The sequence below is a fragment of the Diachasma alloeum genome, unplaced genomic scaffold, assembly GCF_001412515.2.
Source record: "Diachasma alloeum isolate Michigan unplaced genomic scaffold, Dall2.0 Dall_scaffold_00289, whole genome shotgun sequence".
Classification (NCBI taxonomy): Eukaryota; Metazoa; Arthropoda; class Insecta; order Hymenoptera; family Braconidae; genus Diachasma; species Diachasma alloeum.
This window is the reverse complement of record NW_021680428.1, coordinates 678,381-705,408: the sequence shown is the minus strand read 5'-3', so window position 1 is coordinate 705,408 and position 27,028 is coordinate 678,381. Positions and strand designations below refer to the sequence as shown.

Genomic DNA, 27,028 nt, shown 5'->3' with positions numbered 1-27,028 from the left:
TAGAAATTAATGATGAATTAAGATGCCTCGGGGGTAAAAAGTAATTTCTGAAATTTGGGAAGACTTTGTGCCGTGAATTCTCATCGAAAAGGAGACGGAAAAATCTGAAACATCTCTTAAAATATTTGTTCACTTTTTAGAAACCGGATGCAGCGAGTTGAGGGCGATTTGAAGAAGATAAATAATTTTAAGAAGTGTTTAAACATTCGAGGTGGGCGCCGCCATCTTTGAAGTCCCTCGCGGCAGGGGGAGGGGGTATCCAAACAAGATGGCGGCACAAGATGGAGGCGACCAAGCCAGCTGGCCCACCTCGTATTTTTTAACATTTATTAAAATTATTTATCCTCTTCAAATTACCTCCAATTCGTTTCACTCAGTTCCCAGAAAAGAACAAATTTTTTAAGCTATTCTTCAGCTTTTTTCATTCCCTTTCGGCTGAGAATTCATGCTGCAAAATTTTCCCCACACTTCGGTATTTTTTTCACGTAATTAACACGTGTTCATTAAAATAAATACAAGAGTTGATTAATTCCCAACGGAAATTGTTATTTAAATAATAAAACCTTCAATTGAAATTTTATTTTATCCAAATTTTCTCTGGATGTCATCACCCACTGTTTATTATTTAAAAAATGGCTTAAAAAATGACATAACGAGTTTATCACATCAAAAAGCGATTTTTATTACCCACTAATATTTAAATTAAATTTCCTTTTTCTCAACTCGAAAATTGCTTGCAGTCACGGCGGCCTAATGGTCTCAATTCACGTCGATTCGAGCCAGTCTCAGCAGGTTAGTGCAGGTTGGTGTAGGTTACCACTGATACATGTCAAAAACACCATTGCTGTTGATAACTGCTGCTGAAAGGAGTGAAACTGCTCTCCATCAGCCCGTAAATATCAATTCTCCTCTCCTCAAACAAGCCCCAACCCCTCTCCCCCAGAAATCAAAAATTTTCCTAAAATTTCTACGAAAATTTTCCTCCTCGGTCGCATTTCAATCTGACATTGCCCTTCATTTCATATGTCATGTCAATCGAGCCCATCGAAAATCATTAGAACTTCGCTCTCTGTGGAATTTTTCGACTATTGAGCTTCGATATTTTTTTCAGTGAAGAGTGAAAAAAGAAACATTGAGGGAAACATGGAGATCTAGGAGAATTTCGAGGGGAAAAACATCGGAAGTAAACAAAATGAGTGGTCAGCTGAGCATAACAGTGAGACCGGAGTCACGTCTCGATGCAAAGTGGTTGAAAACCGATCTCCAGAGGTTTTTGTGTCGAGATGGACTCGCTGAATTGTGGAATGGAATGGTTAGGGATGGGGAAATCGTCGGGAGCTTCAGCGATGGACTCATCAATGCTGCTGGAGTCATCTCGAGGAAAGGTGAGGATTTTTGACAGTTTCAGATGCTATTCCACGTTTATTGATTTTTTCTTATGGTCTTTCGTTGTTATGAGGTTTTTACTGCAACTGAAAATGTCTGTAGATAGTAGAATAATGGAAATTCTCATTTATTTTATTTATTTTAATGAATAATGGGTTTTCGAAAAATTGGGTATAAACAAAAATTTAGTGAATTTGCTGGTAAAAATTATTTTTTAATGTTCTTCGGTTGTCTGGAGACTTATTGCAACTGAAAATATCTGTGAATAGTAGAATAATTGAAATTTTCATTCATTTTATTCATTTTAATCAATTCTGGGGTTTTGGAAAAATTCAGTATAAACAAAAGTTTAGTGAATTTGCTGGTAAAAATTATTTTTTAATGCTCTTCTGTTGTCAGGAGACTTATTGCAACTGAAAATATCTGTGAATAGTAGAATAATTGAAATTGTCATTCATTTTATTAATTTTAATCAATTCTGGGGTTTTGGTAAAATTCGGTATAAACAAAAGTTTAGTGAATTTGCTGGTAAAAATTATTTTTTAATGCTCTTCGGTTGTCAGGAGACTTATGGCGACTGAAAATATTTGTACATAGTAGAATAATTGAATTTTTCATTCATTTTATTCATTTTAATCAATTCTGGGGTTTTGGAAAAATTCGGTATAAACAAAACTTTAGTGAATTTGTTGGCAAAAATAATTTTTTAATGTTCTTCGGTTGTCAGGAGACTTATTGCGACTGAAAATGTCTGTAAATAGTAGAATAATTGAAATTTTCATTCATTTTATTAATTTTAATCAATTCTGGGGTTTTGGTAAAATTCGGTATAAACAAAAGTTTAGTGAATTTGCTGGTAAAAATTATTTTTTAATGCTCTTCGGTTGTCAGGAGACTTATGGCGACTGAAAATATTTGTACATAGTAGAATAATTGAATTTTTCATTCATTTTATTCATTTTAATCAATTCTGGGGTTTTGGAAAAATTCGGTATAAGCAAAAGTTTAGTGAATTTGCTGGTAAAAATTATTTTTTAATGTTCTTCGGTTGTCAGGAGACTTATTGCAACTGAAAATATCGGTGAATAGTAGAATAATTGAAATTTTCATTCATTTTATTCATTTTAATCAATTCTGGGGTTTTGGAAAAATTCAGTATAAACAAAAGTTTAGTGAATTTGCTGGTAAAAATTATTTTTTAATGCTCTTCTGTTGTCAGGAGACTTATTGCAACTGAAAATATCTGTGAATAGGAGAATAATTGAAATTGTCATACATTTTAGTAATTTTAATCAATTCTGGGGTTCTGGAAAAATTCGGTAGAAGCAAAAGTTTAGTGAATTTGTTGGTAAAAATCATTTTTTAATGCTCTTCGGTTGTCAGGAGACTTATTCCGACTGAAAATGTCTGTAAATAGTAGAATGATTGAATTTTTCATTCATTTTATTCATTTTAATCAATTCTGGGGTTTTGGAAAAATTCGGTATAAGCAAAAGTTTAGTGAATTTGTTGGTAAAAATCATTTTTTAATGCTCTTCTGTTATTAGGAGACTTATTGCAACTGAAAATGTCTGTAAATAGTAAAATAATGGCAATTATTAACCATTTTAATCATTTTAATCAATCCTGGAGTTCGGGAAAAATTCGGTATAATCAAAAGTTTAGTGAATTTGCTGGTAAAAATTATTTTTTAATGCTCTTCTGTTATTAGGAGAGTTATTGCAACTGAAAATATCTGTAAATAATAAAATAATGGCAAATATTAACCATTTTAATCATTTTAATCGATCCTGGAGTTCGGGAAAAATTCGGTATAATCAAAAATTTAGTGAATTTGCTGGTAAAAATTATTTTTTAATGCTCTTCTGTTATTAGGAGACTTATTGCAACTGAAAATGTCTGTAAATAATAAAATAATGGCAAATATTAACCATTTTAATCATTTTAATCGATCCTGGAGTTCGGGAAAAATTCGGTATAAGCAAAAGTTTAGTGAATTTGTTGGCAAAAATCATTTTTTAATGCTCTTCTGTTGTTAGGAGACTTATTGCAACTGAAAATGTCTGTAAATAGTTAAATAATGGCAATTATTAACCATTTTAATCATTTTAATCAATCCTGGAGTTCGGGAAAAATTCGGTATAATAAAAAATTTAGTGAATTTGCTGGTAAAAATTATTTTTTAATTCTCTTCTATCGTTATGAGACTATTTTATGTCAACTAAAAAATCAGTAAAGAGTAAAATAATCAATAATTAGAAATAACTAAAAAAAACGCCCTAAAGATCCCAAAAAATGAAAAAAACTTAACTTGTATAAAAAATCTCTTAAACAAGAATGTATAAAATGAATGAAAATCCTAAATTTCCGAAGACTAAATGACTGAATAATTGATTTCCAACTTCCTAAACAATTCCCCAAATGATGTTGAAGAAAAATAAATTCCCACCGAATTTGGCAATTAAATCGCGGGATATTTAATTTAATTTAACCCCCACCCATCAGTTTACTTCTCCAAATTCCAAAAAACGCTGGAGCCTCCCCATTACTTCCAGGGGACAGTGGTCACTACTACTGCAACCTGCGAGTCCTCTCGTGCCTCTGCTGCGACGGGATCTGCGGTCCGCAGAGTGGCTGCAACTGCGGGCCCTGTCAGAAGCTCGACGAGGAGGAGGCAGCGCTGGACGAGGAGATGGCAGCAGCCCTGGTGCGAGCCACGGAGAAGTCGTTCCCCCTAGCCCACACAACAATGGACTCGTGGTTGTGGAGCACAAAGCCCTCGAGATCCGACTGGGAGGCGAGCACCGAGGCTTTAATAAGAGACCAGACGGTCCTGTGCAACGAAGTAGCGAACAGCACGCTCTCAGCGACGAGATTGCGCCAGCGCCTGGTGATAGCGAGGCGATACTTCACAGCCCTGTCTCGGCACAAGCCGCAGGAGGAGAAGAAGCCCCTGACAAACATCGACACAGCCCTGAGCACGAGCTGCAAGCCCTCCAGCGCCAGCCTGAAGCCTCCAAAGCTGTCGGTGAAGCCCTCTGAACGAGCGGCCGTGGGTCTAGCAAGAGTTGGCACGAGAGCAGCCTTGAACTTCTCGTTCGCCTACTTGAGGAGGGCCTGGCGATCCGGGGAGGACGTGGAATTCTGCAGTGAGATCCTCTCGGACTCCCTGGAGACCCTCCAGTCCCTGCCGGAGGCCACTCTCTTCGAGGAGAACAACGTCTCCCAGGTCTGGCTGGAAGTGGTGGAGAAATCCGCAAAATTCCTTCGTCAGGTTGTCACTGGCGACGTCGCCCAGCTGACAGCCACCACCACTGCCACCCCCTGGGGTCCAGTTCCAGTTTCTGATCAGCACACTGCTCTCTGCCTGCTCCTGGAGCTCGTCGCGCAGCGAGCCACCCTCTCCAGCCTCCTCGACTCTGTTATTCTCCTTCTACACTTGAGTGAGAAGACCATCAATCAGGACAATCGAGTCATTCCACCGGCTTCAGGGAGCTGCGCACCTCTGGTCCCTCTTCTGAGGAGGCTCAACTCTGTGGCAGCTACCAAGTCTCGGAGACCTGCTGGGAACGAGGGCAGGCTGAACCCAGGACCCTGCGAGGTACTTCTGAAGTATCTGGTGCTCCCTGAGGATGATGCTGTCCCTGTGGACCTTCGCAAGGCCGCTGTCGTCGTCATGTGCAATTTGTCGCGTCTTGCGAGCCCTCATATGCCCCCTCTCAACAACTCCAGCTGCTCCGGCAGTGGGACTAATGCTTTTTTGAAGAACCAGACGACCCAGACGACTTTTCAGGAGGTCGTCGCCTGGGGGGGAGTCAAATTCGGGAATGGAACGTCGCCTTTTTACTGTGATGCCATTGCTGAGCTCGGGGTCAGGCAGCTCTGCTGCACAGAACGGGCTCTCATGATTCTCACGCAGAGTGGGAAGGTCTACATGATGCATTATGGGTCCGAGACCCAGTATCCGCAGAAGGTCGAGTTTGGGGTGGTCAAGAAAAACACTGTGATAAGCATGATTGCTTCCCATCCGGATGGGAAGCATTATCTCGCGCTTACCGAGGAGGGAGTCACGTACTCGTGGGGGAATGGCGATGGGGGGAGACTCGGGCATGGCAACACCACGTCTTATGATAATCCTAAGGTAATTGGTGATGAGGGTCATTGTAGTTTCATTTTAATTGAATTTGTCTCTTTTGGGAATGGGCATTTTCTATGGAAATCCCTGGGCGGAAATTTTTTGGCTGATTTTTTTAAATTAAGAGAGAAGAAAAATTTAGGGAAAAGTGGAAAATTCAGGGCCAGGAATTCCTATAGAAAATGGGTCTAGAAATTCAATAGAATTTTCTATTCACTTTTTATAGAAATTCCTTGTCTGAAATTTTTCGAGTTGTTTGTACGATTTTTTTAATTTAATGAAAAGGAAAATTTAGTGGGAAAATCTTGGAAAATCCTTGTCGAGGAATTCCTATAGAAAAATGTCTCAGTCAATTTTTTATCAAAATTAAATGGCCATTTTCTATAGAAATTCCTCATCTGAAATTTTTCAAGTTTTTTGTTTGATTTTTTAAATTAAATGAGAGGAAAAATTGAGTGGAAAAACTAGGAAAATTCTTGTCGAGGAATTCCTATAGAAAAATGTCTCAGTCATAATTTTTTATCAAAATGAATGTCCATTTTCTATAGAAATTCGTCATCTGAAATTTTTCAAGTTTTTTTTTTGATTTTTTAAATTAAATGAGAGGAAAAATTGAGTGGAAAAAACAAGGAAAATTCATGTCGAGGAATTCCTATAGAAAAATGTCTCAGTCATAATTTCTTATCAAAATTAAATGGCCATTTTCTATAGAAATTCCTCATCTGAAATTTTTCAAGTTTTTTGTTTGATTTTTTAAATTAAATGAGAGGAAAAATTGAGTGGAAAAACTAGGAAAATTCTTGTCGAGGAATTCCTATAGAAAAATGTCTCAGTCATAATTTTTTATCAAAATGAATGTCCATTTTCTATAGAAATTCGTCATCTGAAATTTTTCAAGTTTTTTGTTTGATTTTTTAAATTAAATGAGAGGAAAAATTGAGTGGAAAAACTAGGAAAATTCTTGTCGAGGAATTCCTATAGAAAAATGTCTCAGTCATAATTTTTTATCAAAATGAATGTCCATTTTCTATAGAAATTCGTCATCTGAAATTTTTCAAGTTTTTTTTTTGATTTTTTAAATTAAATGAGAGGAAAAATTGAGTGGAAAAAACAAGGAAAATTCATGTCGAGGAATTCCTATAGAAAAATGTCTCAGTCATAATTTCTTATCAAAATTAAATGGCCATTTTCTATAGAAATTCCTCATCTGAAATTTTTCAAGTTTTTTGTTTGATTTTTTAAATTAAATGAGAGGAAAAATTGAGTGGAAAAACTAGGAAAATTCTTGTCGAGGAATTCCTATAGAAAAATGTCTCAGTCATAATTTTTTATCAAAATGAATGTCCATTTTCTATAGAAATTCGTCATCTGAAATTTTTCAAGTTTTTTGTTTGATTTTTTAAATTAAATGAGAGGAAAAATTGAGTGGAAAAACTAGGAAAATTCTTGTCGAGGAATTCCTATAGAAAAATGTCTCAGTCATAATTTCTTATCAAAATTAAATGGCCATTTTCTATAGAAACTCCCCATCTCAAATTTTGCAAGTTTTTTATATGATTTGTTAAATTAAAATAGAAGAAAAATTCAGTGGAAAAATTTGCAAAAGTCCTGTCGAAGAATTCCTACAGAAAATGTCTATAGAAAATTCATAGGATTATCTATAGAATCCGCCAGGTTTTCGTCTCAAATTTTCTCCTGTGTGCCATCATTAGATTTGATGATTCATTTTGTAAACGAAAAAAGAAAAATTGAGTGGAAAAAAAAACTTTGAGAATTTCTGTCGAGGAATTCCCACAGAACCCGCCTCTATAGAAACGTAATAATAATTTCCACCAAATTCCCCAGGTTTTTCTCTGAAATTGTCTCATGTATCACAGTCATCATATCTTATCAAAACTATTAGTGAGTGCATGGGATTGACAAGTCCACGTCCAATAAATCCCCAAAATTCTCGTGCTATAACAATGGTATTCGTTCAAGGTGATAGAGGGACTTGCGGACAAATCGGTGACATTCATCGCCTGCGGTAGCACCTACTCCGCAGCTCTGACAGCCACTGGTGAGCTCTTCACCTGGGGAAGAGGGAACTACGGGCGCCTGGGGCACGGCACCTGCGACGACGTGGTGACGCCGACGCTGGTGACAGCGCTGAACGGCCACGTCGTGGTGTACGTGGCCTGCGGCAGTGGAGACTCCCAAACCCTCTGCGTCACAGCATCGGGGATCGTCTTCTCCTGGGGGGACGGTGACTACGGAAAGCTGGGGCGCGGGGGTTCTGACGGCTCGAAAATCCCGAAGATTGTGGACAAGCTCCTGGACGTCAACGTCATCAAGGTCTACTGCGGTGGGCAGTTCTCGGCAGCCCTCACAGCTCAGGGGGAGATTTACACCTGGGGGAAGGGGAGTGCCTACCGCCTGGGGCACGGCAACGAGGACCACGTGCGATACCCGAAGATGGTGGAGTCCCTGAAGCTGAAAGGGAAAAAAGTGAAGGAGCTCTCAGTGGGGAGTGTCCTGGTGCTGGCCCTCACCGAGGACCAGGAAGTCTACGGCTGGGGGAGGAACGATTACGGGCAGATAGACCCAGCCCTGGGGTTCACACTGTCCGAGCCTTCGCTCTGCACAGCCCTGACCGGAAAAAACGTCATTGGAATCGTCTGCGGGCCCACCCAGAGCTTCGCCTGGTCGTTGTCCACGTGGTCGGTGGCCACCAGAGTCCCCTTCGTCGTGGACATCTGCGAGAAGACGTTCAAACTTCTCGACATGCTGCTGACGAAGTCCTGCGAGGGCCTCCCTGGGACCAGACCCCCCACGCAGGACAGGGAGTGCCTGGCTGTTGCTACCCTGAACCTCCTGAGGCTGCAGCTGCACGCCATGATCTCCCACGGGATCGATCCCAAGTCGGTGGGGCTGGCCGGGGGGAACAGCCTCCTGAACTCGTTGAAGCACAGGTGTGTCGCCCTCGCCAGTGAAGCTGGCATCCTCGCCACCATCCAGGATGCTGCTCAGGCTCTTCTGCAAACTGGCTGGAGTATTCTCCTGCCAACCGCTAATGAGAGGGCCAAGACCCTCTCCAGCTTTCTCCCGAACTCCAGCCACAGCTTCAAGTCCCTCAGCGGTAATCACCTCCACAATTCCAGTAATAAACATCACCACAACAACCACAATCACGCCATCAGCAACAACAACACCAGTGACAGCAGCAACAGGGGACAGCAGTTCATGGCTGATCTCCTGGTGTCGAGCCTGATGGCAGATGGGGGACTGGAGTACGCCCTGAAGGCCGCCATCAGAGCCGAGATCACAGACATCTCCGACGAGAAGGAGTCGATAGTGTCGTCGAACTCAACGACCGAATTCAAGAACGAGACGAAGGAGTCCAAGGAGTTCAGCTCGGAAAAACACAGCATGACGATTTCCCTCGTTCAGCTGGTGAAGCAGTTGATAAAGAATGGCACCTGCATCACGCAGGCCAGGCTGGAGGCCCTGGAGGTGGCCAAGGGAGGGAGGAAGAACGAGGAGAGCCAGAGGCTCGACAACTCCCCCAGCACGAACCTTCTGCTTCGGTGGCAGCGGCTCCTGATTGCCCAGATCTACCAGTGCGTCAACAAAACGAGGAACGATCAGGACCCCCAGGACCCTGAGACCATCGGCTCGCAGTCTCTCCTTCAGAAGTACATTATTCAAATCTGCAATCACGTGAATGATGTCCTGCCGAGGGCCTGCGAGATCGCTGCCACCAGCAGCAAAAATTTTGTTCTAGTCACTATGATATTGAAGAGTGATATCGTCGCTATTTTACTACCGGAACTGGTGATCTGCCTGATTCTCCTGCAGGTGGACAATTCCCTGCTGCTTCATGGAATGAATTGGATGGAGATTCTGGCTCCAGTGCTGGATATTCTGGATCAGTTCAACAGACTCGCCCCCACTTTCGAGAAGGACGACGCCGACGACCTCTCCTGGCCGGGGATCATCGCCCCTCAGCAGGGGAACACCTCCAGACAGGCCCTGTCGATCCCTGAGGAGCCGGCCCTCATCAGGTGGGCCGATCTGGAGAACCACAATCGAGACGGTGGCCTCTGGATCGTCGTCAACAACAACGTCTACGACGTCCAGGACTTCTGCCAGGAGGGACGTGACAGCTCGTCCTCATCCTCTTTGTCGTCTTCCCTCGTGCAGGGGAGGGAGGCTGAGGGCGTTCGTTTCGACGGCAGCAAGGACATCTCCAATACCAAGAAGACGATATCACAGCTGAATTCTGGGGTCATGGAGTCCTGCTTCGTGGGGTACTACTGCCAGTCCGAGCCTGACTGCACGCAGTTCACGATTGAGATTATGGACGTCTGCTCGTCGCTTCTGGACGTCGAGAGGGCCCTGAGCTTTCTCCTGGGGCTGCACGCCCACTGGATGCGCAGGAGTCTGGCTCTGCTGCCTGCCGAGGAGGAGGCGGGGGTCTGGCTGAACGCCACCTTCCTCAGGGGAGGCCTCCAGGTGCTGCAGCCCTCCAATCCTTACGAGGAGGAGAAGGACGAGGCCAAGAGTAATCACTCAACGGCAGCTAATTCACCCACTGAGCCTGGGATTCCTCTCTCTGGGGCTGTGGGAGTCACCAGTGGCGTCACCACAGCCACCAGCATCACCACGAACACGAGCTCATCTGGGAATCCTGGAGGGGCGCCTGGGGGGAAGGACAAGTTCCAGAACAAAGCGAAACCGAGTGAGTCCAGGGTGACGGCCTTCCTCCAGGCCCTCGCCGAGGGCCACAGGACTGACGACTACGTCCAGAGCTTCCTGAAGATGGTGGAGAAGTACAGCAAGGCCAATAATCTGCTCTCCCACGTGGATTTCTACGGGGACCACCCTGTGGAGGAGGTCGGGAGGCTCCTCATGGCTGTCATCATCAAGCACCTCGCCCTGGGGTACCAGACGATGGCCCTTGTCGATCAAGAACTCACCGACGATAACGCTAAACTCTCCAAACCCCTTGTTGACATGGTCAAGCTCATTCACCAGACCAAGTGGAATCTCATCAGGACCAGGCAGCAGCAGAACAAGAGCTACAAGGAGGTCTGCGCCCCTGTCCAGGAGAAGTGCAGGTTTCTCCTGTATGAGGTGAGGCCTGCCACCAGCTACGAAGTCATTGGGTACCAGGGGCTGAAGCTGCTGCACACTGTACCCAAGTTTAAGAGGGTTGTCCTCGGGGTCATTGCTGACAACAGGAAGAAGAGGACGAATGCACACGAGATGGTGAAGAAGAAGAAGAAGGAGAACAGGGAGACTGGGAAGCTCGACGACATCGTCAACACCTCCATTCAGAACTCGAGACCTGCCAAGGACACGACTATCTCGAGTCTTCCTGAGGAGAAGGAGCCCAAGTACTTTGAGGACAGGCAGACCATGAGGAATGTTGTTCTCCAGCTGCTGGACAAGCTGAACGCCAGGGCCCTGGGGGGTGACTCTGGGGAACTGATGAACGAAGTCGTGAGCTTCGCTGTCTCGGAGGATGGCGGGGGGAACATCGTGGAGACCCTCAGGAGGGCGATGTACTGCCAGATCCAACGGGTGAAGATGAGGGAGAGGGGGATCAGGATGATTCTGGAGCTCCTCAAGAGGGATTACCTCATCACTTCTGTCAAGTACTCCTTGCTGAACGGCTGGCTGGGGCTCGTACCTGAGAGCAAGCGTCTCCAGGATCGAGTTGTCACTCATTGTTTGAGCAACATTCAACTGGTGACGCCTTATCAGAGGGCCAATGTCATCATTTCGGAGGCCCAGGTCACCTGCTGGACGATCCAGGCGCTGAGGGCCTACGTCATCCAGGCGGAGCTTCCCAACAAGGACAAGGTCAGTGGGAAGAGCAGCCTGAACCAGGGCACCTACACCTGGCTGAGGAAGCTCCCGAGGGCCAGGTTCTTGCTGACGATCATTGGAATGCTCACCAGTCATCATCACGCCAATGAGATTGGCCTGCTGGTGAACTCTGGCCTCATCTCCAGTGTTCTGACTCTTCTACGACAGATTGGGCCCACCCCCGTGGGCATGATGACCGAATCCATGAGGGTGAAGAGGCTCCAGAAGACGTCGAATGTCTCTGCTATTTACGAAGACGTTTTGCAGAAGAATAAACCGCCTGCTGTCCAGCTGAGTGGCGCCGCCCTCGCGGCTCTCATGAAGATTGGGACGAGGGTGGTCAGGGGGGTGGACTGGAAGTGGGCGGAGCAGGATGGTACCCCCCCTGGGGAGGGGAAGGTCATCGGAGAGCTGGGGGACGATGGGTGGATCAGGGTCCAGTGGGACAATGGCACCACCAACTCCTACAGAATGGGAAAGGAGGGAAAGTACGATCTGAAATTGGCTGAGCCCCCGGCCCCTCCTGAGAGCGACTCCGACAGTGACTCTGGGTCGCCACCTGCCGATGCCAGCAAGAAGGGGGAGGACGTCCTCCTGGGGAACCGAGAGTTTCATCCCACTACTTACCTCAAGGGGGCCTCCACCAACCTCCTGAGGATTATTCTCCTGTCGTGTGGGGTGAATGCCAACGGCGTCGACAGGACGGCCATCAGGACTCTGGTCTCCATCGTCAGGGGCATCATCTCCACGGCTAATAAACCTGGGGGTCATGGCAGCTCGAGTGCTGCTGATCTCGCCAAGGAGCATCACGACTCCTGGGCGACTCTGGGGCTGCTGAAGACCATCGCCAACTCCCAGGTGTCCTTCTGCCAGGCCCTCAGCACCCCCGCCTGGATCGACTTTCTCCTCAGCATCATCTCCGAGGAGTCTGAGGCCAGCCTCTCCAAGCAGATCATGGCCATCAAGCTGCTGTTCGCTGTCCTCAAGTCCTGGCCTGAGAACGAGGGGGAGATGACTCACCTGTTGGAGAAATTGTTTAAATTACTGGGGCAGATTGGGCTGCACTGTGCTGCCAACACAGTGAATTCCTCCGGGGAAGCCATCGATCTTCATGCCACCAAGTGCAGGGTCTCCATCACTGCCTCCCACAGCTCGACCCTCGCCGAAGAGATGATCCTCATGATTCGAGGGCTGCACCTGCTGCCAGGGTGGCAGCTCCCCCTCAACTGCTACCTCGCCTCGAAGCTGTCTCTGGCGTCGGATCTGCTGAACGATGGACCCCTCTTCCACATAAGGATGAACGAGAATGGAGGGGAGCACAGCATGGCCATCCAGCAGACTGTGATGGCAGCGCTGATTGTCGTCGGGGGATTGGACAATCGCCCGAGGATCGGGGGGACCGTCGAGGTGGATAACGAAGTGGGGATCGTCAGCAGGTTCACCCCCCACTCGAAGCTGGTCCTCCAGATGCACGAGGACAGCGGGAGGACGGGAGTCCTGAGGAAGGTCCCATTCCCAGGGGTGAGGAACGTCTCCGAGAAGTTTCACCTGGAGAGAATGCCGATGACGGAGTCCCTGCTGTCGATCTGGGCGAACATTCTGCTCCTCGGGAACACCAACAACAGTAACTTGAACGGCAGGAGGCCGGGCTCGGGGATGCCTGTGATAGCAGGAGTGGTGAACGCCTCGATCCTCAGGACCCAGCAGCAGCAGCTGGCGGCTCTGAACGCGGGGCGAACTCTCCTGGAGCACCAGACGAGGCTCCGGCAGGTGCTCAAGTGCCCGTTGTCCCTGATAACAGCCGAGAAGCTCGATCAGGACGAGGAGGACGGCAGGGAGGAGACCGAGGGGAGGATCCTCTTCCAGGAGCTGCTGGTGAGGGCCATCAAGCCCCAGCCCCTGAAGCCCATCTTCAAGAGGGACGAGCTCGAGGGGGCGGCCCTCGCCGTCTCCCAGTACCTGGCGGTCGAGCTGCGACAACGAGCTGGTGTCCACAACCCGGGGATCGTCTCCGAGCCCACGACACCGACGTCGGACTGCTCCCTGGCCTCCCTGTCCTCCAGCCAGAGGAGGCACTGCAGGAGTGGAAAGAAGATCGTCACCTCTCGACAGGCCTCAAACCCCCTCGTCACCCAGCTCACGGAGATGGGCTTCCCCAGGAAGAGCGTGGAGTTCGCCATCAGGAACCTCAGCATCACAGAGGGCGGCAACATCACCCCTGAGAACGTCGTCGCCTGGCTCCTGGAGAAGGCTGAAACCGTCTTCGGGGACTCGGAGACTCTCCTGCTGTCCAGCTCAGACGCCGGCTCCGACGACTCCGAGGACTCCTCCAGCGAGGACTGCAACGAGCAGTCCCTATCTATCACTGGAGTTACGACACCTGTCATCCTCCCGGCGTCCTACGACGACGTCCTCACAGCCGCTGCCAACGCCCCCCAGAGCTTCATGAAGCGCTCAGACTTTCTCTCCTTTGACGAGTACGCCATGTACGTCAGGGACAACGTCACCGTCGGCATGCTGGTGAGGTGCTGCAAGAGCTACGAGGAGGTGGAGTACGGGGACATCGGACAGGTCGTCAAGATCGACCCCGAGGGGCTGCACGACCTCAACGTCCAGGTCAGTCATTGGCATCAGTCATTATTCCAGAAGTATTAGGAGATTTTTTCCCCGAAATAAACGAATTCATTTCATTTATCATTGGAACCTCGAAAATAATAAAGTCATTGAGAATTTAATTTTTTCAAATGACTATTAGGTAAATAATTTAAAATTCCCTAAGAAATATTAGGGGTTGTCAAATAATCGTCATTCTTCCGCATTCGATTATTGATTGGTAAAATGATTTGGAATTTGAATATTTAAATTGTTGATTAAGGGGAGATGGAACCCCTTTCTACATAAAATCTTAGAATTGTGTTTTCTCCTACAATTATTAATTTCTGTCCACGAAATTACTTTATCGAGTCGATTATCGCATTGTTGAGTCAGTGAAGTAGTTTAATCGTCATTCTTCCGAATTCAATTATTGATTGGTAAAATAATTTGGAATTTGAATATTTAAATTGTTGATTCAGGGGAGACGGAACCCCTTTCTACATAAAATCTTAGAATTGTGTTTTCTCCTACAATTATTAATTTCTGTCCATGAAATTACTTTGTCGACTCGATTATCGCATTGAGTCAATGAAGTAGTTTAATCGTCATTCTTCCGAATTCAATTATTGATTGGTAAAATAATTTTGAATTTGAATATTTAAATTGTTGATTAAGGGGAGACGGAACCCCTTTCTACATAAAATATTAGAATTGTGTTTTCTACTACAATTATTAATTTCTGTCCACGAAATTACTTTATCGACTCGATTATCGCATTGTTGAGTCAATGAAGTAGTTTAATCGTCATTCTCCCGAATTCGATTATTGATTGGTAAAATAATGTGGAATTTGAATGTTTAAATTGTTGATTAAGGGGAGACGGAACCCCTTTCTACATCAAATTTTAGAATTGTGTTTTCTCCTACAATTATTAATTTCTGTCCACGAAATTACTGTATCGACTCGATTATCGCATTGTTGAGTCAATGAAGTAGTTTAATCGTCATTCTTCCGAATTCGATTATTGATTGGTAAAATGATTTGGAATTTGAATGTTTAAATTGTTGATTAAGGGGAGACGGAACCCCTTTCTACATCAAATTTTAGAATTGTGTTTTCTCCTACAATTATTAATTTCTGTCCACGAAATTACTGTATCGACTCGATTATCGCATTGTTGAGTCAATGAAGTAGTTTAATCGTCATTCTTCCGAATTCGATTATTGATTGGTAAAATGATTTGGAATTTGAATATTTAAATTGTTGATTCAGGGGAGACGGAACCCCTTTCTACATCAAATCTTAGAATTGTGTTTTCTCCTACAATTATTAATTTCTGTCCACGAAATTACTTTGTCGACTCGATTATCGCATTGTTGAGTCAATGAAGTAGTTTAAAGAATGAAAAATAATAATTGCGGGAGAAAACAATTCTAAAGACGATTGATTGAGTATTTACGAAATTAATTTTTCATTTTCATTTTCATTTTTTCATTTTTCTATTTCGTGAAGACCCGACAGCATAAGGCCAATTACCGAATCAAATTAGTTATATGTCAAACCAGATTATAATGAAAAATTAATAATACATATATACAATACGTTCATGACGGAAAGTGTACATATTAATATTATTATTATCATATCAGAACTATCCATACAAACAATTAATGATAATAATAATTTATGATTACGCCTGTCTCTGGTCCAGGTGGCCTGGCAGCACAAGGACGGCACTTACTGGGTCAGATTCATCCACATCGAGCTCCTGGGGCACCCGCCCACCCTGCCGACCCCCCCAGCCGCCCTCAAGGTCGGGGACAAGGTCAGGGTGAAGACCTCGGTGACGGTACCCAAGTACAAGTGGGGGTCGGTCAACCACTCGAGCGTGGGAGTGCTGACAGCGATCATAAATAATGGAAAAGACGTGTCTGTGGACTTTCCCCAGCAGAGCAACTGGACTGGCTGCATGTCCGAGATGGAGAGAGTGCCCTCCTGCCACCACGCCGTCACCTGCAACTCCTGCCACCTCTCGCCGATCTCAGGAGCTCGTCTAAAATGCAAAATCTGCGAGAACTACAACCTCTGCGAGAACTGCTTCTACACGAAGAGGTGCCATCGCCACGGCTTCAACAGGATTGCCGAGCCGGGCTCGGCTGCTGTGTACGCCGGAAAACCTGGGAGGTACCACTACCGTCAGGACATCGCCGAGTCGTCGCTGATCGACGACTGGTCCAAGTGCATCAGGACATTGAGCGTCTCCTCGAGGGACAACTGGGCGACGAGGCTCGTCGACGGCTCCGGCAAGTTCTGGCAGAGCTGCGGGCAGAGGGGCAAGCACTGGATCCGCCTGGACATGATGCCCAACATTCTCATAGAGTCCTTGAAGATCACGGTTAAACCGGAGGACGGGAGCTACATGCCCTCGGTGATCGCCGTCAACGCGGGGGACTCGTTCAACTCTCTTCTCGAATTGGCCACCATCACGGTCAGGAACAGTGACGAGTGTGTGACACTGCTGCAGAACATGAGGGAGTACTACAGTTGCATTGAGATCGCGATAAAGCAGTGTCGAAATGGGGGGATCGACTGCAAGGTCCACGGCCTGCAGATCCTGGGGAAGAAGAAGCTGTTCGAGAATCAGTTGGCGACGTCAGTGTCCTTCCTGGCTTCTGACTGGGAGACCGTGCAGGAGCAGATCTCAGGGGCTCCCCAGAGGGGAAGGGTCGTCGTCGGGGATGGATACCCCAGGTATTCGTCAAAATCCCTTATTTGGTTATTTGATTATAAGTCTATTTGATGGTACAAGAAGGGTAACGGAGGTGATATTCGTGCCTCTGCGGACCCTTGAGACCTTTAAGGTCATAAGGGCCGTGAGGGCCGTAAAGGTCACGGGGTACAGTAGAGTTACAAGGGTCAAGAGGGTTAAAATCCCTTGTTTATTTGATGGTACAAGAAGGGTAATGGAGGTGATCTTTGTGCCCCTGCGGACCCTTGAGACCTTTAAGGTCATAAGGGCCGTAAGGGTCACGGGGTACAGGAGAGTTACCAGGGTCAAGAGGGTTAAAATCCCTTGTTTATTTGATGGTACAAGAAGGGGTAACGGAGGTGATATTCGTGCCCCTGCGGACCCTTGAGACCTTTAAGGTCATAAGGGCCGTGAGGGCCGTAAGGGTCACGGGGCACAGGAGAGTTACAAGGGTCAAGAGGGTTAAAATCCCTTGTTTATTTGATGGTACAAGAAGGGTAATGGAGGTGATATTCGTGCCTCTGCGGACCCTTGAGACCTTTAAGGTCATAAGGGCCGTAAGGGTCACGGGGTACAGCAGGGTTACAACGGTCAAAAGGGCCAAAATCCCTTATTTGATTATAAGTCTATTTTTGATGTTACAAAAAGGGCTAACGGAGGTGATCTTTGTGCCCCTGCGGACCCTTGATACCTTTAAGGTCATAAGGGCCGTAAGGGTCACGGGTTACAGCGATCAAAAGGGCCAAAATTCCTTATTTGATTATAAATCCATTTGATGTTACAAGAATGGCTAACGGAGGTGATCTTTGTGCCCCTGCGAACCCTTGGGACCTTTAAGGTCATAAGGGCCATAAGGGCTGTAAGGGTCACGGGGTACAGCAGGGTTACAAGGCTCAAAACAGTCAAAATCCCTTATTTGATCATTTGATTTTAAGTTTTTTTTTTTTTTCAATTTTTTATGTTAATCTTCATTTAAGGGTCCACGAGCAGCTTCAGCAGTACTCGGCTGTCTACGTCTGGGGTCTCAACGACAAGGATCAGCTGGGTGGGCTCAAGGGCTCGAAGATCAAGCTCCCTGTATACAGCGACGTTCTATCCAAGTTGAAGCCCGTTCAGATATCTGGGGGAAGCAAAACCCTGTTCATCGTCACGCAGGAGGGGAAGCTCTACGCCTGCGGCGAGGGCACCAACGGCCGGCTGGGTCTCGGTGACAACAACAACGTTTACGAGCCGAAGCTGATCCCCTTTCTCAGCCAATACATAATCAAGAAGGTGGCTGTGCACTCGGGGGGGACCCACGCCCTGGCCCTCACGCAGGACAGCAAGGTCTTCTCCTGGGGGGAGGGGGAGGACGGTAAGTTGGGTCACGGGAATCGACTGTCCCTGGACAAGCCCAGGCTGATAGAGGCCTTCAAGTCCAAGAGGATCAGGGACATTGCCTGCGGCTCAGGGCACTCCGCTGCCATTTCAAGCAACGGGGAGCTCTACACCTGGGGGCTGGGGGAGTACGGGCGCCTGGGGCACGGGGACACGGCGACGCAGTTGAAACCGAAGCTGGTGGAGGCGCTGGTGGGCCAGAGGGTGGTGCAGATAGCCTGCGGCAGCAAGGACGCCCAGACTCTGGCCCTCACCGAGGATGGCTCCGTCTACTCCTGGGGGGACGGCGATTTCGGCAAGTTGGGGAGGGGTGGGAGTGGGGGGTGCTACACCCCCCTCCTCGTGGATCGGCTGAACAACCTCGGGGTCGTGCAGATCGAGTGTGGAGCGCAGTTCTCCCTGGCGCTGACGAAATACGGGGAGGTCTGGACCTGGGGGAAGGGGGACTACTATCGCCTGGGGCACGGGAATGATCAGCACATCAGGAGGCCGACCGTCGTGGAGGGCCTGCGGGGGAAGAAGGTGACTCACGTAGCTGTGGGGGCGCTCCACTGTCTCGCGGTGACCGACGCGGGCCAGGTTTACGCATGGGGGGACAATGATCACGGACAACAGGGGAATGGCACGACAATCGTCAACAGAAAGCCCTCGTTGGTCCACGGCCTGGAGGACACGAAGATCAACAGGGTGGCCTGCGGCTCCAGCCACAGTGTCGCTTGGATCCTCCCGGATCAGCCTGCCACGAACAACCAGGAGCCTGTGACGTTCTCCAGTGGGAAAGACCCCCTGGGGCAGGCGTCCCTGGGCTTCGGGGACTCCCCGGTGGAGCAGGCGTCAGCGGGGCTCATCCCGACGAAGAACGTCAGGCCGTCCCTGTCGAACATCATTCTCTCCCTCGAGAGTAATGTCGCCAAGCAGCAGGCGCTGCAGCACGTCATCAACGCCCTCGACATCATCCAGGCGAGGACCGCCATTGTCATCGCTCTGAAGAGCCACAACGCCCTGACAGCCGCGGGCTCGACCCTCCTGAGGACAGTTAAGAACCCGTCGCAGCCGGAGACGCCCACTGGGGACCTCTCGATCGCCACTACCCCCATGGTGATGAGTGGAAACCTCACAGGGGTCTACCAGAACGTGGGGGAGATCGCCCAGGGCGGGGGGGAGGCGCCGGCGGAGGTGGGGAGCCTCCACCATCACTCCCACAACCACAGCGCCTCTGGGAAGAACAGCCCCCGGGCCATCTCGTCGTCCATCACGGGACTCCAGGAGGAGGGGATCACCCCGGCCATCACCAGCTACTTTCCCTCGATGTCGAGCTCGGCCAGTCTCTCCTCCAGGGCCTCCAAGATGTCCACCAGTGCCGCGGCGATGAGTGTCATCGCGGCGACGCTTACCTCTCATGCCCAGGTCGTCGGGGACGATCACGAGCCTGAGAGCGGTCTCGACGAGTTCACGTCGACCATCACCGAGGACGACGCCCGGATGCTGGTGGATCTGCTGAAGCTGGCGGTGGCCAATCGAGTCTGCGAGGGCGCCAAGGAGACCATCTCCTCGGTGCTCATCGCCCTGGCCAAGTCCCCCAGGAGCCCCCACACCGTCAGGAACATGCTGTTGGAGCTGTGCGTCACCGAGCTCGAGGACACAACAGCAAACTCCAACTGCATGAGCAACGCACCGAAACCGGTGGTCCAGGAGACCCCTCACCCCTACATCGACGACACTACCCTCACGGGGCACGTCAAGATCCCCGGGGCCGAGGCCCTCCGCGTCGAGTTCGACAGGCAGTGCTCGACGGAGCGCCGGCACGATCCCCTGACGATAATGGACGGGGCGGGGAGGGTCGTGGCGATTAAATCCGGGAGGGAGTGGAGCGAGTGGTCAGCGGAGATCAGGATCCAGGGGGACGAGCTCTTCTGGAGGTTCACCTCAGACGGCTCGGTCAACGGCTGGGGCTGGAGGTTCACTGTCCACCCCATCCTCGCCATTCTGTCGCCCCACGAGCTGGGCTCAGACCGCGCTGTGCTGTCCCAGCCGTCGATCGCCCTGGCGGAGTGCCTCCTGGACAACTCTCTGATCGTCTCCACTGCCGGGAATTCCGGGGAGAGGAGCATCGTCTCGAGGCTCGCTGCGAGCCTGGCACAGTGCAGTCAGCTGAGCATTCTAACTGCTCAGCAGAGGATGTGGGCCCTGAAGAAGCTGCAGGTGGTCTATCTCAGCTGCGGCCCGGGGATCAGGGGTGACACCGCTTTGTCGGCGCTCCTGGGCTCCCTCCCCCAGGCCCTTCTCAAGCAGTACGAGTACGAGGACCCCGCGGTCAGAGGGGGCAAACAGCTGATGCACAGTGACTTCTTCAAGGTCCTGGTCGGCCTCGCCTGCGACCTGGAGCTCGACACAATGCCCTGTTGCTCGGAGATCCACAAGTGGTCCTGGTTCAAGCGGTACTGCCTCGCCGCGAGGGTCGCCAAGGCCCTCGTCAACAGGTCGGCGTTGCCCAAGAGCTTTTGCCTCGACGTCACCAAGAGGATCAACGAGATGATGAGTGCAGAGGGCGAGGGCCACAGCCACGGTAAACCACCCCACGAGAATCACGAGCTATTCAAGCGAGAGCACGACGAACAGCTGCTCCTTTGGTTGAACAGGCGACCCGAGGACTGGACCCTCTCCTGGGACGGCTCAGGGGCGATATACGGATGGGGGCACAACCACAGGGGCCAGCTGGGGGGCCTCGAGGGGGCCAAGGTCAAGCTGCCGTCCCCCTGCGAGAGTCTGTCAGCACTGAGGCCCGTTCAGCTCGCGGGAGGGGAGCAAACCCTCTTCGCTGTCACTGCTGATGGGAAAATATACGCCACTGGGTACGGCGCTGTCGGGAGGTTGGGGATCGGGGGGACGGATTCGGTGATGGTGCCGACACTCCTCGAGTCCATTCAACACGTCTTCATCAAGAAGATCGCCGTCAACTCGGGGGGAAAGCACTGTCTCGCCCTCTCGTCGGAGGGCCACGTCTACTCCTGGGGGGAGGGGGACGACGGGAAGCTGGGGCACGGCAACAGGATGTCGTACGATCGGCCGAAGCTCGTTGAGGCGCTTCTGGGGACCGAGATCGTTGATATCGCGTGCGGGGGGCATCACAGTGCTGCCGTCAGCGGCGCTGGGCTGCTGTACACCTGGGGGAAGGGGCGGTATGGGCGGCTGGGGCACGGGGACAGCGACGATCAGACGAAACCGAAGATCGTCGCTGCTCTCCAGGATTATAAGGCTGTCGATGTGGCCTGCGGCAGTGGGGATGCCCAGACACTGTGCGTCACTGATGACGATAACGTGTGGAGCTGGGGGGACGGGGACTACGGGAAGTTGGGGCGAGGGGGGAGCGATGGGTGCAAGACCCCCATGAAGATTGAGTCGCTGGCCGGCCTCGGGGTCGTCAAGGTCGAGTGCGGGAGCCAGTTCTCCGTCGCTCTCACCAGGTAATTTCTTGCATTTTTACACCTTTCGTCAGCCTGATTTTTCAGGTTTTATCATTTTGCTTTTGCAGATTTTTTGGGGTTTATTTAAGCCCTCGGGATGAATTATTTATTTTATTTATTTTATTTATTTTATTTATTTTATTTATTTTATTTACTTTATTTTATTCATTTATTTATTTATTTATTTATTTATTCCTTTAATATTTATAATACATTCTTAAATGTGCAAATATTTCTGGAAAACTCAACTAAAGACTAAATTGACTTGAACCGCTCGACCCCATCGCTACTGATTTACTTCATGTTTAATTTCTGCAACAGAATACATTATGCTGTACACAGCATAAAAAAAAATTGTGCTTTTGCAGATTTTTTTTGCTTTATATAAGCCCTCGGGATGAATTATTTCGTTTATTTTATTTATTCATTTCTTTTATATTTGTAATACATCCTTAAATGTGCAAATATTTCTGGAAAACTCAACTAAAGACTAAATTGACTTGAACCGCTCGACCCCATCGCTACTGATGTACGTCATGTTTAATTTCTGCAGCAGAATACATTATGCTGTACACAGCATAAAAAAAAATTGTGCTTTTGCAGATTTTTTTGGCTTTATTTAAGCCCTCGGGATGAATTATTTCGTTTATTTATTTAATTTATTCATTTCTTTTATATTTGTAATACATCCTTAAATGTGCAAATATTTCTGGAAAACCCAACTAAAGACTAAATTGACTTGAACCGCTCGACCCCATCGCTACTGATTTACGTAATGTTTAATTTCTGCAGCATAATACATTATGCTGTACACAGCATAAAAAAAATTGTGCTGTACGCAGTGAATAAACCTCAATGAATCAATCAGGTCAGGGGCTGTCTACACCTGGGGGAAGGGTGACTACCACCGCCTGGGCCACGGCACGGACGACCACGTGAGAAGACCCAGAAAGGTCGCAGCCCTCCAGGGAAAGAAGATAATTTCGATAGCCACTGGTTCCCTGCACTGCGTCGCCTGCTCCGACAAGGGGGAGGTGTTCACCTGGGGGGACAACGACGAGGGCCAGCTGGGGGACGGCACCACGAGTGCCCTCCAGCGGCCCAGGCTCGTCCACGCCCTCCAAGGGAAGAAGATCACGAGAGTGGCGTGCGGCAGCGCCCACACCCTCGCATGGAGCACGACCAAAGCCACCCAGAGTAAACTGCCAGCCTCCACCCCCATGGAGTACGACCTCGTGAAAGACCTTCCTTTCTCAGCTCTCCACAATCGCCTGGTGCTCCTGCATCACTTCGCCGAACTGCTGTGCCCCTCACTAGTCATGTTCCCGATAGCTGGCCACATTGGGCTGAACAAGCTTGCTCCAATGCTGGTTTACAGCATCAAGGAGGCCACCTTCAGGAAGGTCGTGCAGGCCACGATGGTGAGGGACAGACAGCACGGCCCAGTCATCGAGCTGAACAGGATTCAGGTGAAGAGGGCGAGGAGCAAGGGCACTGGGCTCGCTGGTCCTGACGGGATCAAGTCCGTTTTTGGCCAGATGGTGGCCAAGATGGCCCTCCTGACCCAGGACGTTCTGTTCCTTCCTCACAGGGTCTGGAAGGTCAAGTTCGTGGGGGAGAGCGTCGACGACTGCGGCGGGGGGTACAGCGAGAGCATCGCCGAGATGTGCGATGAACTCCAGAATGGCTCACTACCACTGTTCATACCCACCCCCAACGGCAGGGACGACAGTGGAACCAACAGGGACTGCTTTCTCCTGAATCCCACTGCCAAGTCCTCCCTGCACATGAACATGTTCCAGTTCCTGGGGATTCTCATGGGGATTGCTATCAGAACTGGGAGCCCATTGAGCTTGAATCTGGCTGAACCCGTTTGGAAACAACTGGCGGGGATTGCTCTGACACCTGGGGATCTCACGGAGATCGACAGGGATTATGTTCCTGGGCTGCTCTGCATCAGGGACATGGATCCTGATGAGAAGGTCTTTCAGACCCTTGAGATGCCCTTCTCCACGCCATCGGCTGCTGGCCAGGATGTCCCTCTGTCCAATAGGTACAGGAAAATCGCACCTGAGAACAGGCATGAGTATGTCAGGCTGGCGCTGAACTACAGGCTTCACGAGTTCGATGTCCAGGTCAGGGCTGTGAGGGAGGGCATGGCCAAGGTCATCCCTGTCCCTCTGCTCGCTTTGTTCAGTGGGGCGGAACTGGAGACCATGGTCTGTGGGAGTCCCGATATTCCTCTGGGGCTGCTCAAGTCGGTGGCCACTTACAAGGGGATTGAGGCCACTTCGGGGCTCGTCCAGTGGTTCTGGGAGGTCATGGAGGAGTTCTCCAATCAGGAGAGGTCTCTGTTCTTGAGGTTCGTGTGGGGGAGGACGAGGCTGCCGAGGACCATCGCTGATTTCAGGGGACGGGACTTTGTTCTCCAGGTAATTTCTTTTTTTTTTTTTTGAGGCAATGAAATTATTCGGTAACGAAGCGGAAAATGGCTGAATATCTCGGAATCTAAGGCAGATACAGAAATTTTTGTCATTAGCTTTTTTGTAGAGGGAACTGCGGGCTGTAAAAAAGGTCATTACGAAAATTTTGATATCTCCCTTGGATTTGGAGATATAAGCCGAAAACTCGGTTGAGAAAAATGTTCCTGTTTAGATCACATGGAAATTTTTGCCATTTTTAATAGCGGTCCCTTTAAGGGGAATGATACTTTGTTCTTCAGGTAAATTAGTCGTTTTTGGGGGGCCACGGGGTGAGGGTGGACTCTAGATATTTTGCACAAGGCATTTTATGAAGTTTGCATTCATTTTTTGGGGGTAGTGAAATAATTCAGTAACGAAGCGGAAAAATGGTTGAATATCTCGGAATCTAAGGCAGATACAGAAATTTTTGTTATTAGCTTTTTTGTGGAGGAAACTGCGGGCTGTAAAAAAGGTCATTACGAAAATTTTGATATCTCCCTTAGATTCGGAGATATCCCCCGAAAACTCGGTTGAAAAAATAGTTCCTTTGCTATCACATGGAAAATTTGTTCTTCTTCAATAATTCTCTTGACATTTACCCCCGAAATCATTCGTCTTCGATAAAAGCACAATTTCCACTGAAGTATGCATTGTGTGTGTGACTCTATCGTATTATAGTCCATCGTTACATATAATTTTATTAAATTCAATGAAATTTCTTCTTTAATCAATTGTGTTATATTTTTAATTTAGTTTAATGTTTGATGAAATTCCAAATATGAAACAATGTATATCTATACCATTCATTTATTCGATGAAAGTAAAGTCGAAGTAGATCGTTTTTCCAAGTTATTGTGGGACAACCGCTTTAAAAAAAACTCAAAAATTTAAAAAAAAATATATATGAATGAAATTTAAATTAATGTCGATCGACAGAGCTCGACAGTCCTCAATAGGTTGATACAGCACAAAAAATCCTGACCCTCAATCCCCTGAATTCTTCGATAACTCCCTGAATTTGCCTTTTTATTTCATTTCAAAATTTCGAATTTATCGAATTTTCCAGGTGATGGACAAGTACAATCCCCCCGACCACTTTCTGCCCGAGAGCTACACATGCTTCTTCCTCCTGAAAATGCCTCGTTACTCCTGCAAATCTGTACTCCGGCAAAAACTGAAATACGCTATTCACTTCTGCAAGAGCATCGACACCGACGAATACGCTAGAGTCCAGCCAGCCACAAATTCCGACACCGACGATACGGATAGTCTCGCGAGCGAGGAGCACACGTCTCTCTAGCTGTAGATTGATCTCTAGCCATTGACATGTGGAATATAAATGTACATTCACGTTATTGCGGCTTTGAATGTTGAGCACCGCTTGAACTACTCAGACAACCGCAGACTAAATTTTATTCCTTTCCGAGGTGATGGAACAGTATTCGAGGGATTGTGTGATATACATCGGCTTCGAATGGTGCAGATTTATTTTTAAGTATCGAAAAAGTGACACGAGGGAGGTAATACCATTTAATACAATGATTGAGTAATTGAGAATGTGTACGTGAGGCATTATTTACGCTTATCTCATATTTATTTGTAACAATATTGAGGCAGTCTCTGAGAGGGACGATTGTTAGTGTGACTGAGGTGTTACGAATGCAATGAAATTAACGTAGAATATTTTCCACCTGCACACTTGTGACATTTTGTTCATACGAGAATTTTTCTTACGACTGAAAATACCTATCTTTAAGTTTGAATATTGAATATAGCTGTCTGTACCGATATTGCGTTTGTTATCAGTTTTGTGATTGATGTGAGAAATAGTTTGAACGAGTTTATCGAATACAAGGAAAGAAACAATGTTTCATAATATTCGCGCTGAAATAATCACCGATTATTTATCATTAAACGATGAGTTACTGACACACGACCTTTAATGGATTTTTTTTTCTCTCTTCAATCAGGACTTGATTTATCTGTTGCAACAATTCAACAGGCGTTGGCGATGCTGCAGTTTGAAATATTTATGAGTCGAGCCAATCGTGAAACCTAAGTGAGTTTCAAGGACGTCTTCTTTCCTCTGCTGGGTTCTTTGACTTGGATTTTTTTCGCTGCGAGAAAATACCGGACTGGGACTTTAAACGACTCTTTAAATTCCAGGGCTCAATTGGTGATTCGATTAGGCACTTTTTTTCCTGGATTACGTGACTTGTTTATTATTATTTTTTCAATTCAGAGGAGAACGGGAAATGCTGGCAGGGGATAGGCACTTGGATTTATGCGCGAACTCTCGTGACATGATGAATGTGTATGAGTCTGTGGTACATACGCACACATGAGGGGGTCAGTTTAAACGTTTAAACTCATTGTTGGGTCGTCACGCTGTCGGCCAAGTGGGAATAGATAATTTGAATAAAATAATCGGGGGAAAATTCCGAGGTGAATTCTGGTGACAGATTTTACTCTCGAGATTGGGGATTTTTAGGAAGAAGTCGATGCCGAAATCTGGCAAGTGCAGCTGTGGACGAGTGCGCTAGGGGGAGAGGCGGTTAATTGAGTGCGGGCATTCCATTCATGAGTTGTATTTATGTAGGTGACTTTTTAATTTTATCGGCTGGTGCCATTGTACGCGGAAGTGGAGACAATGTAGAAGGTAAGACTGATATTGTTGGATGATAATGGTTTTTTTAATTGAATAAATTTTTTTGTTTTTTTGGGAAACAGGAAAATTTTTTAATGATTGAGGTGAATTCAATTCGCTCGTTATCAGGCTAAATAGTATTTATTATTCTACTTTACTTGATAAACAATGTAATAATATTTCATTTAATTCATTATTACAATCATTTATTTGATTTAAATGACTAAATTTCCCAGGAAACAGTTTAAAATCGACTCGAAATCGATTAAAATTCAATAGAATTTCGATTTTGGCGAAAGTCAATCAACATCACCCGATGAATTACTGACGTTAATGACACTTGACTTGTTATGAAAAATC

The 27,028-nt window shown here is 47.6% G+C and overlaps 1 protein-coding gene across 1 annotated transcript; it reads left to right on the top strand.

Annotated features, from left to right (window-relative positions):
• Positions 1-821: 821 nt before the first annotated feature.
• LOC107038953 (E3 ubiquitin-protein ligase HERC2) lies at positions 822-25,957 on the top strand. The gene is made up of 8 exons (XM_015258327.1): positions 822-892; positions 1,112-1,385; positions 3,942-5,527; positions 7,502-13,990; positions 15,681-16,720; positions 17,696-21,559; positions 22,428-23,991; positions 25,088-25,957. Exons 2-8 carry the CDS (start codon positions 1,193-1,195, stop codon positions 25,319-25,321), a joined length of 14,970 nt encoding a protein of 4,989 aa, XP_015113813.1. The 5' UTR covers positions 822-892; positions 1,112-1,192; the 3' UTR covers positions 25,322-25,957.
• Positions 25,958-27,028: the final 1,071 nt, after the last annotated feature.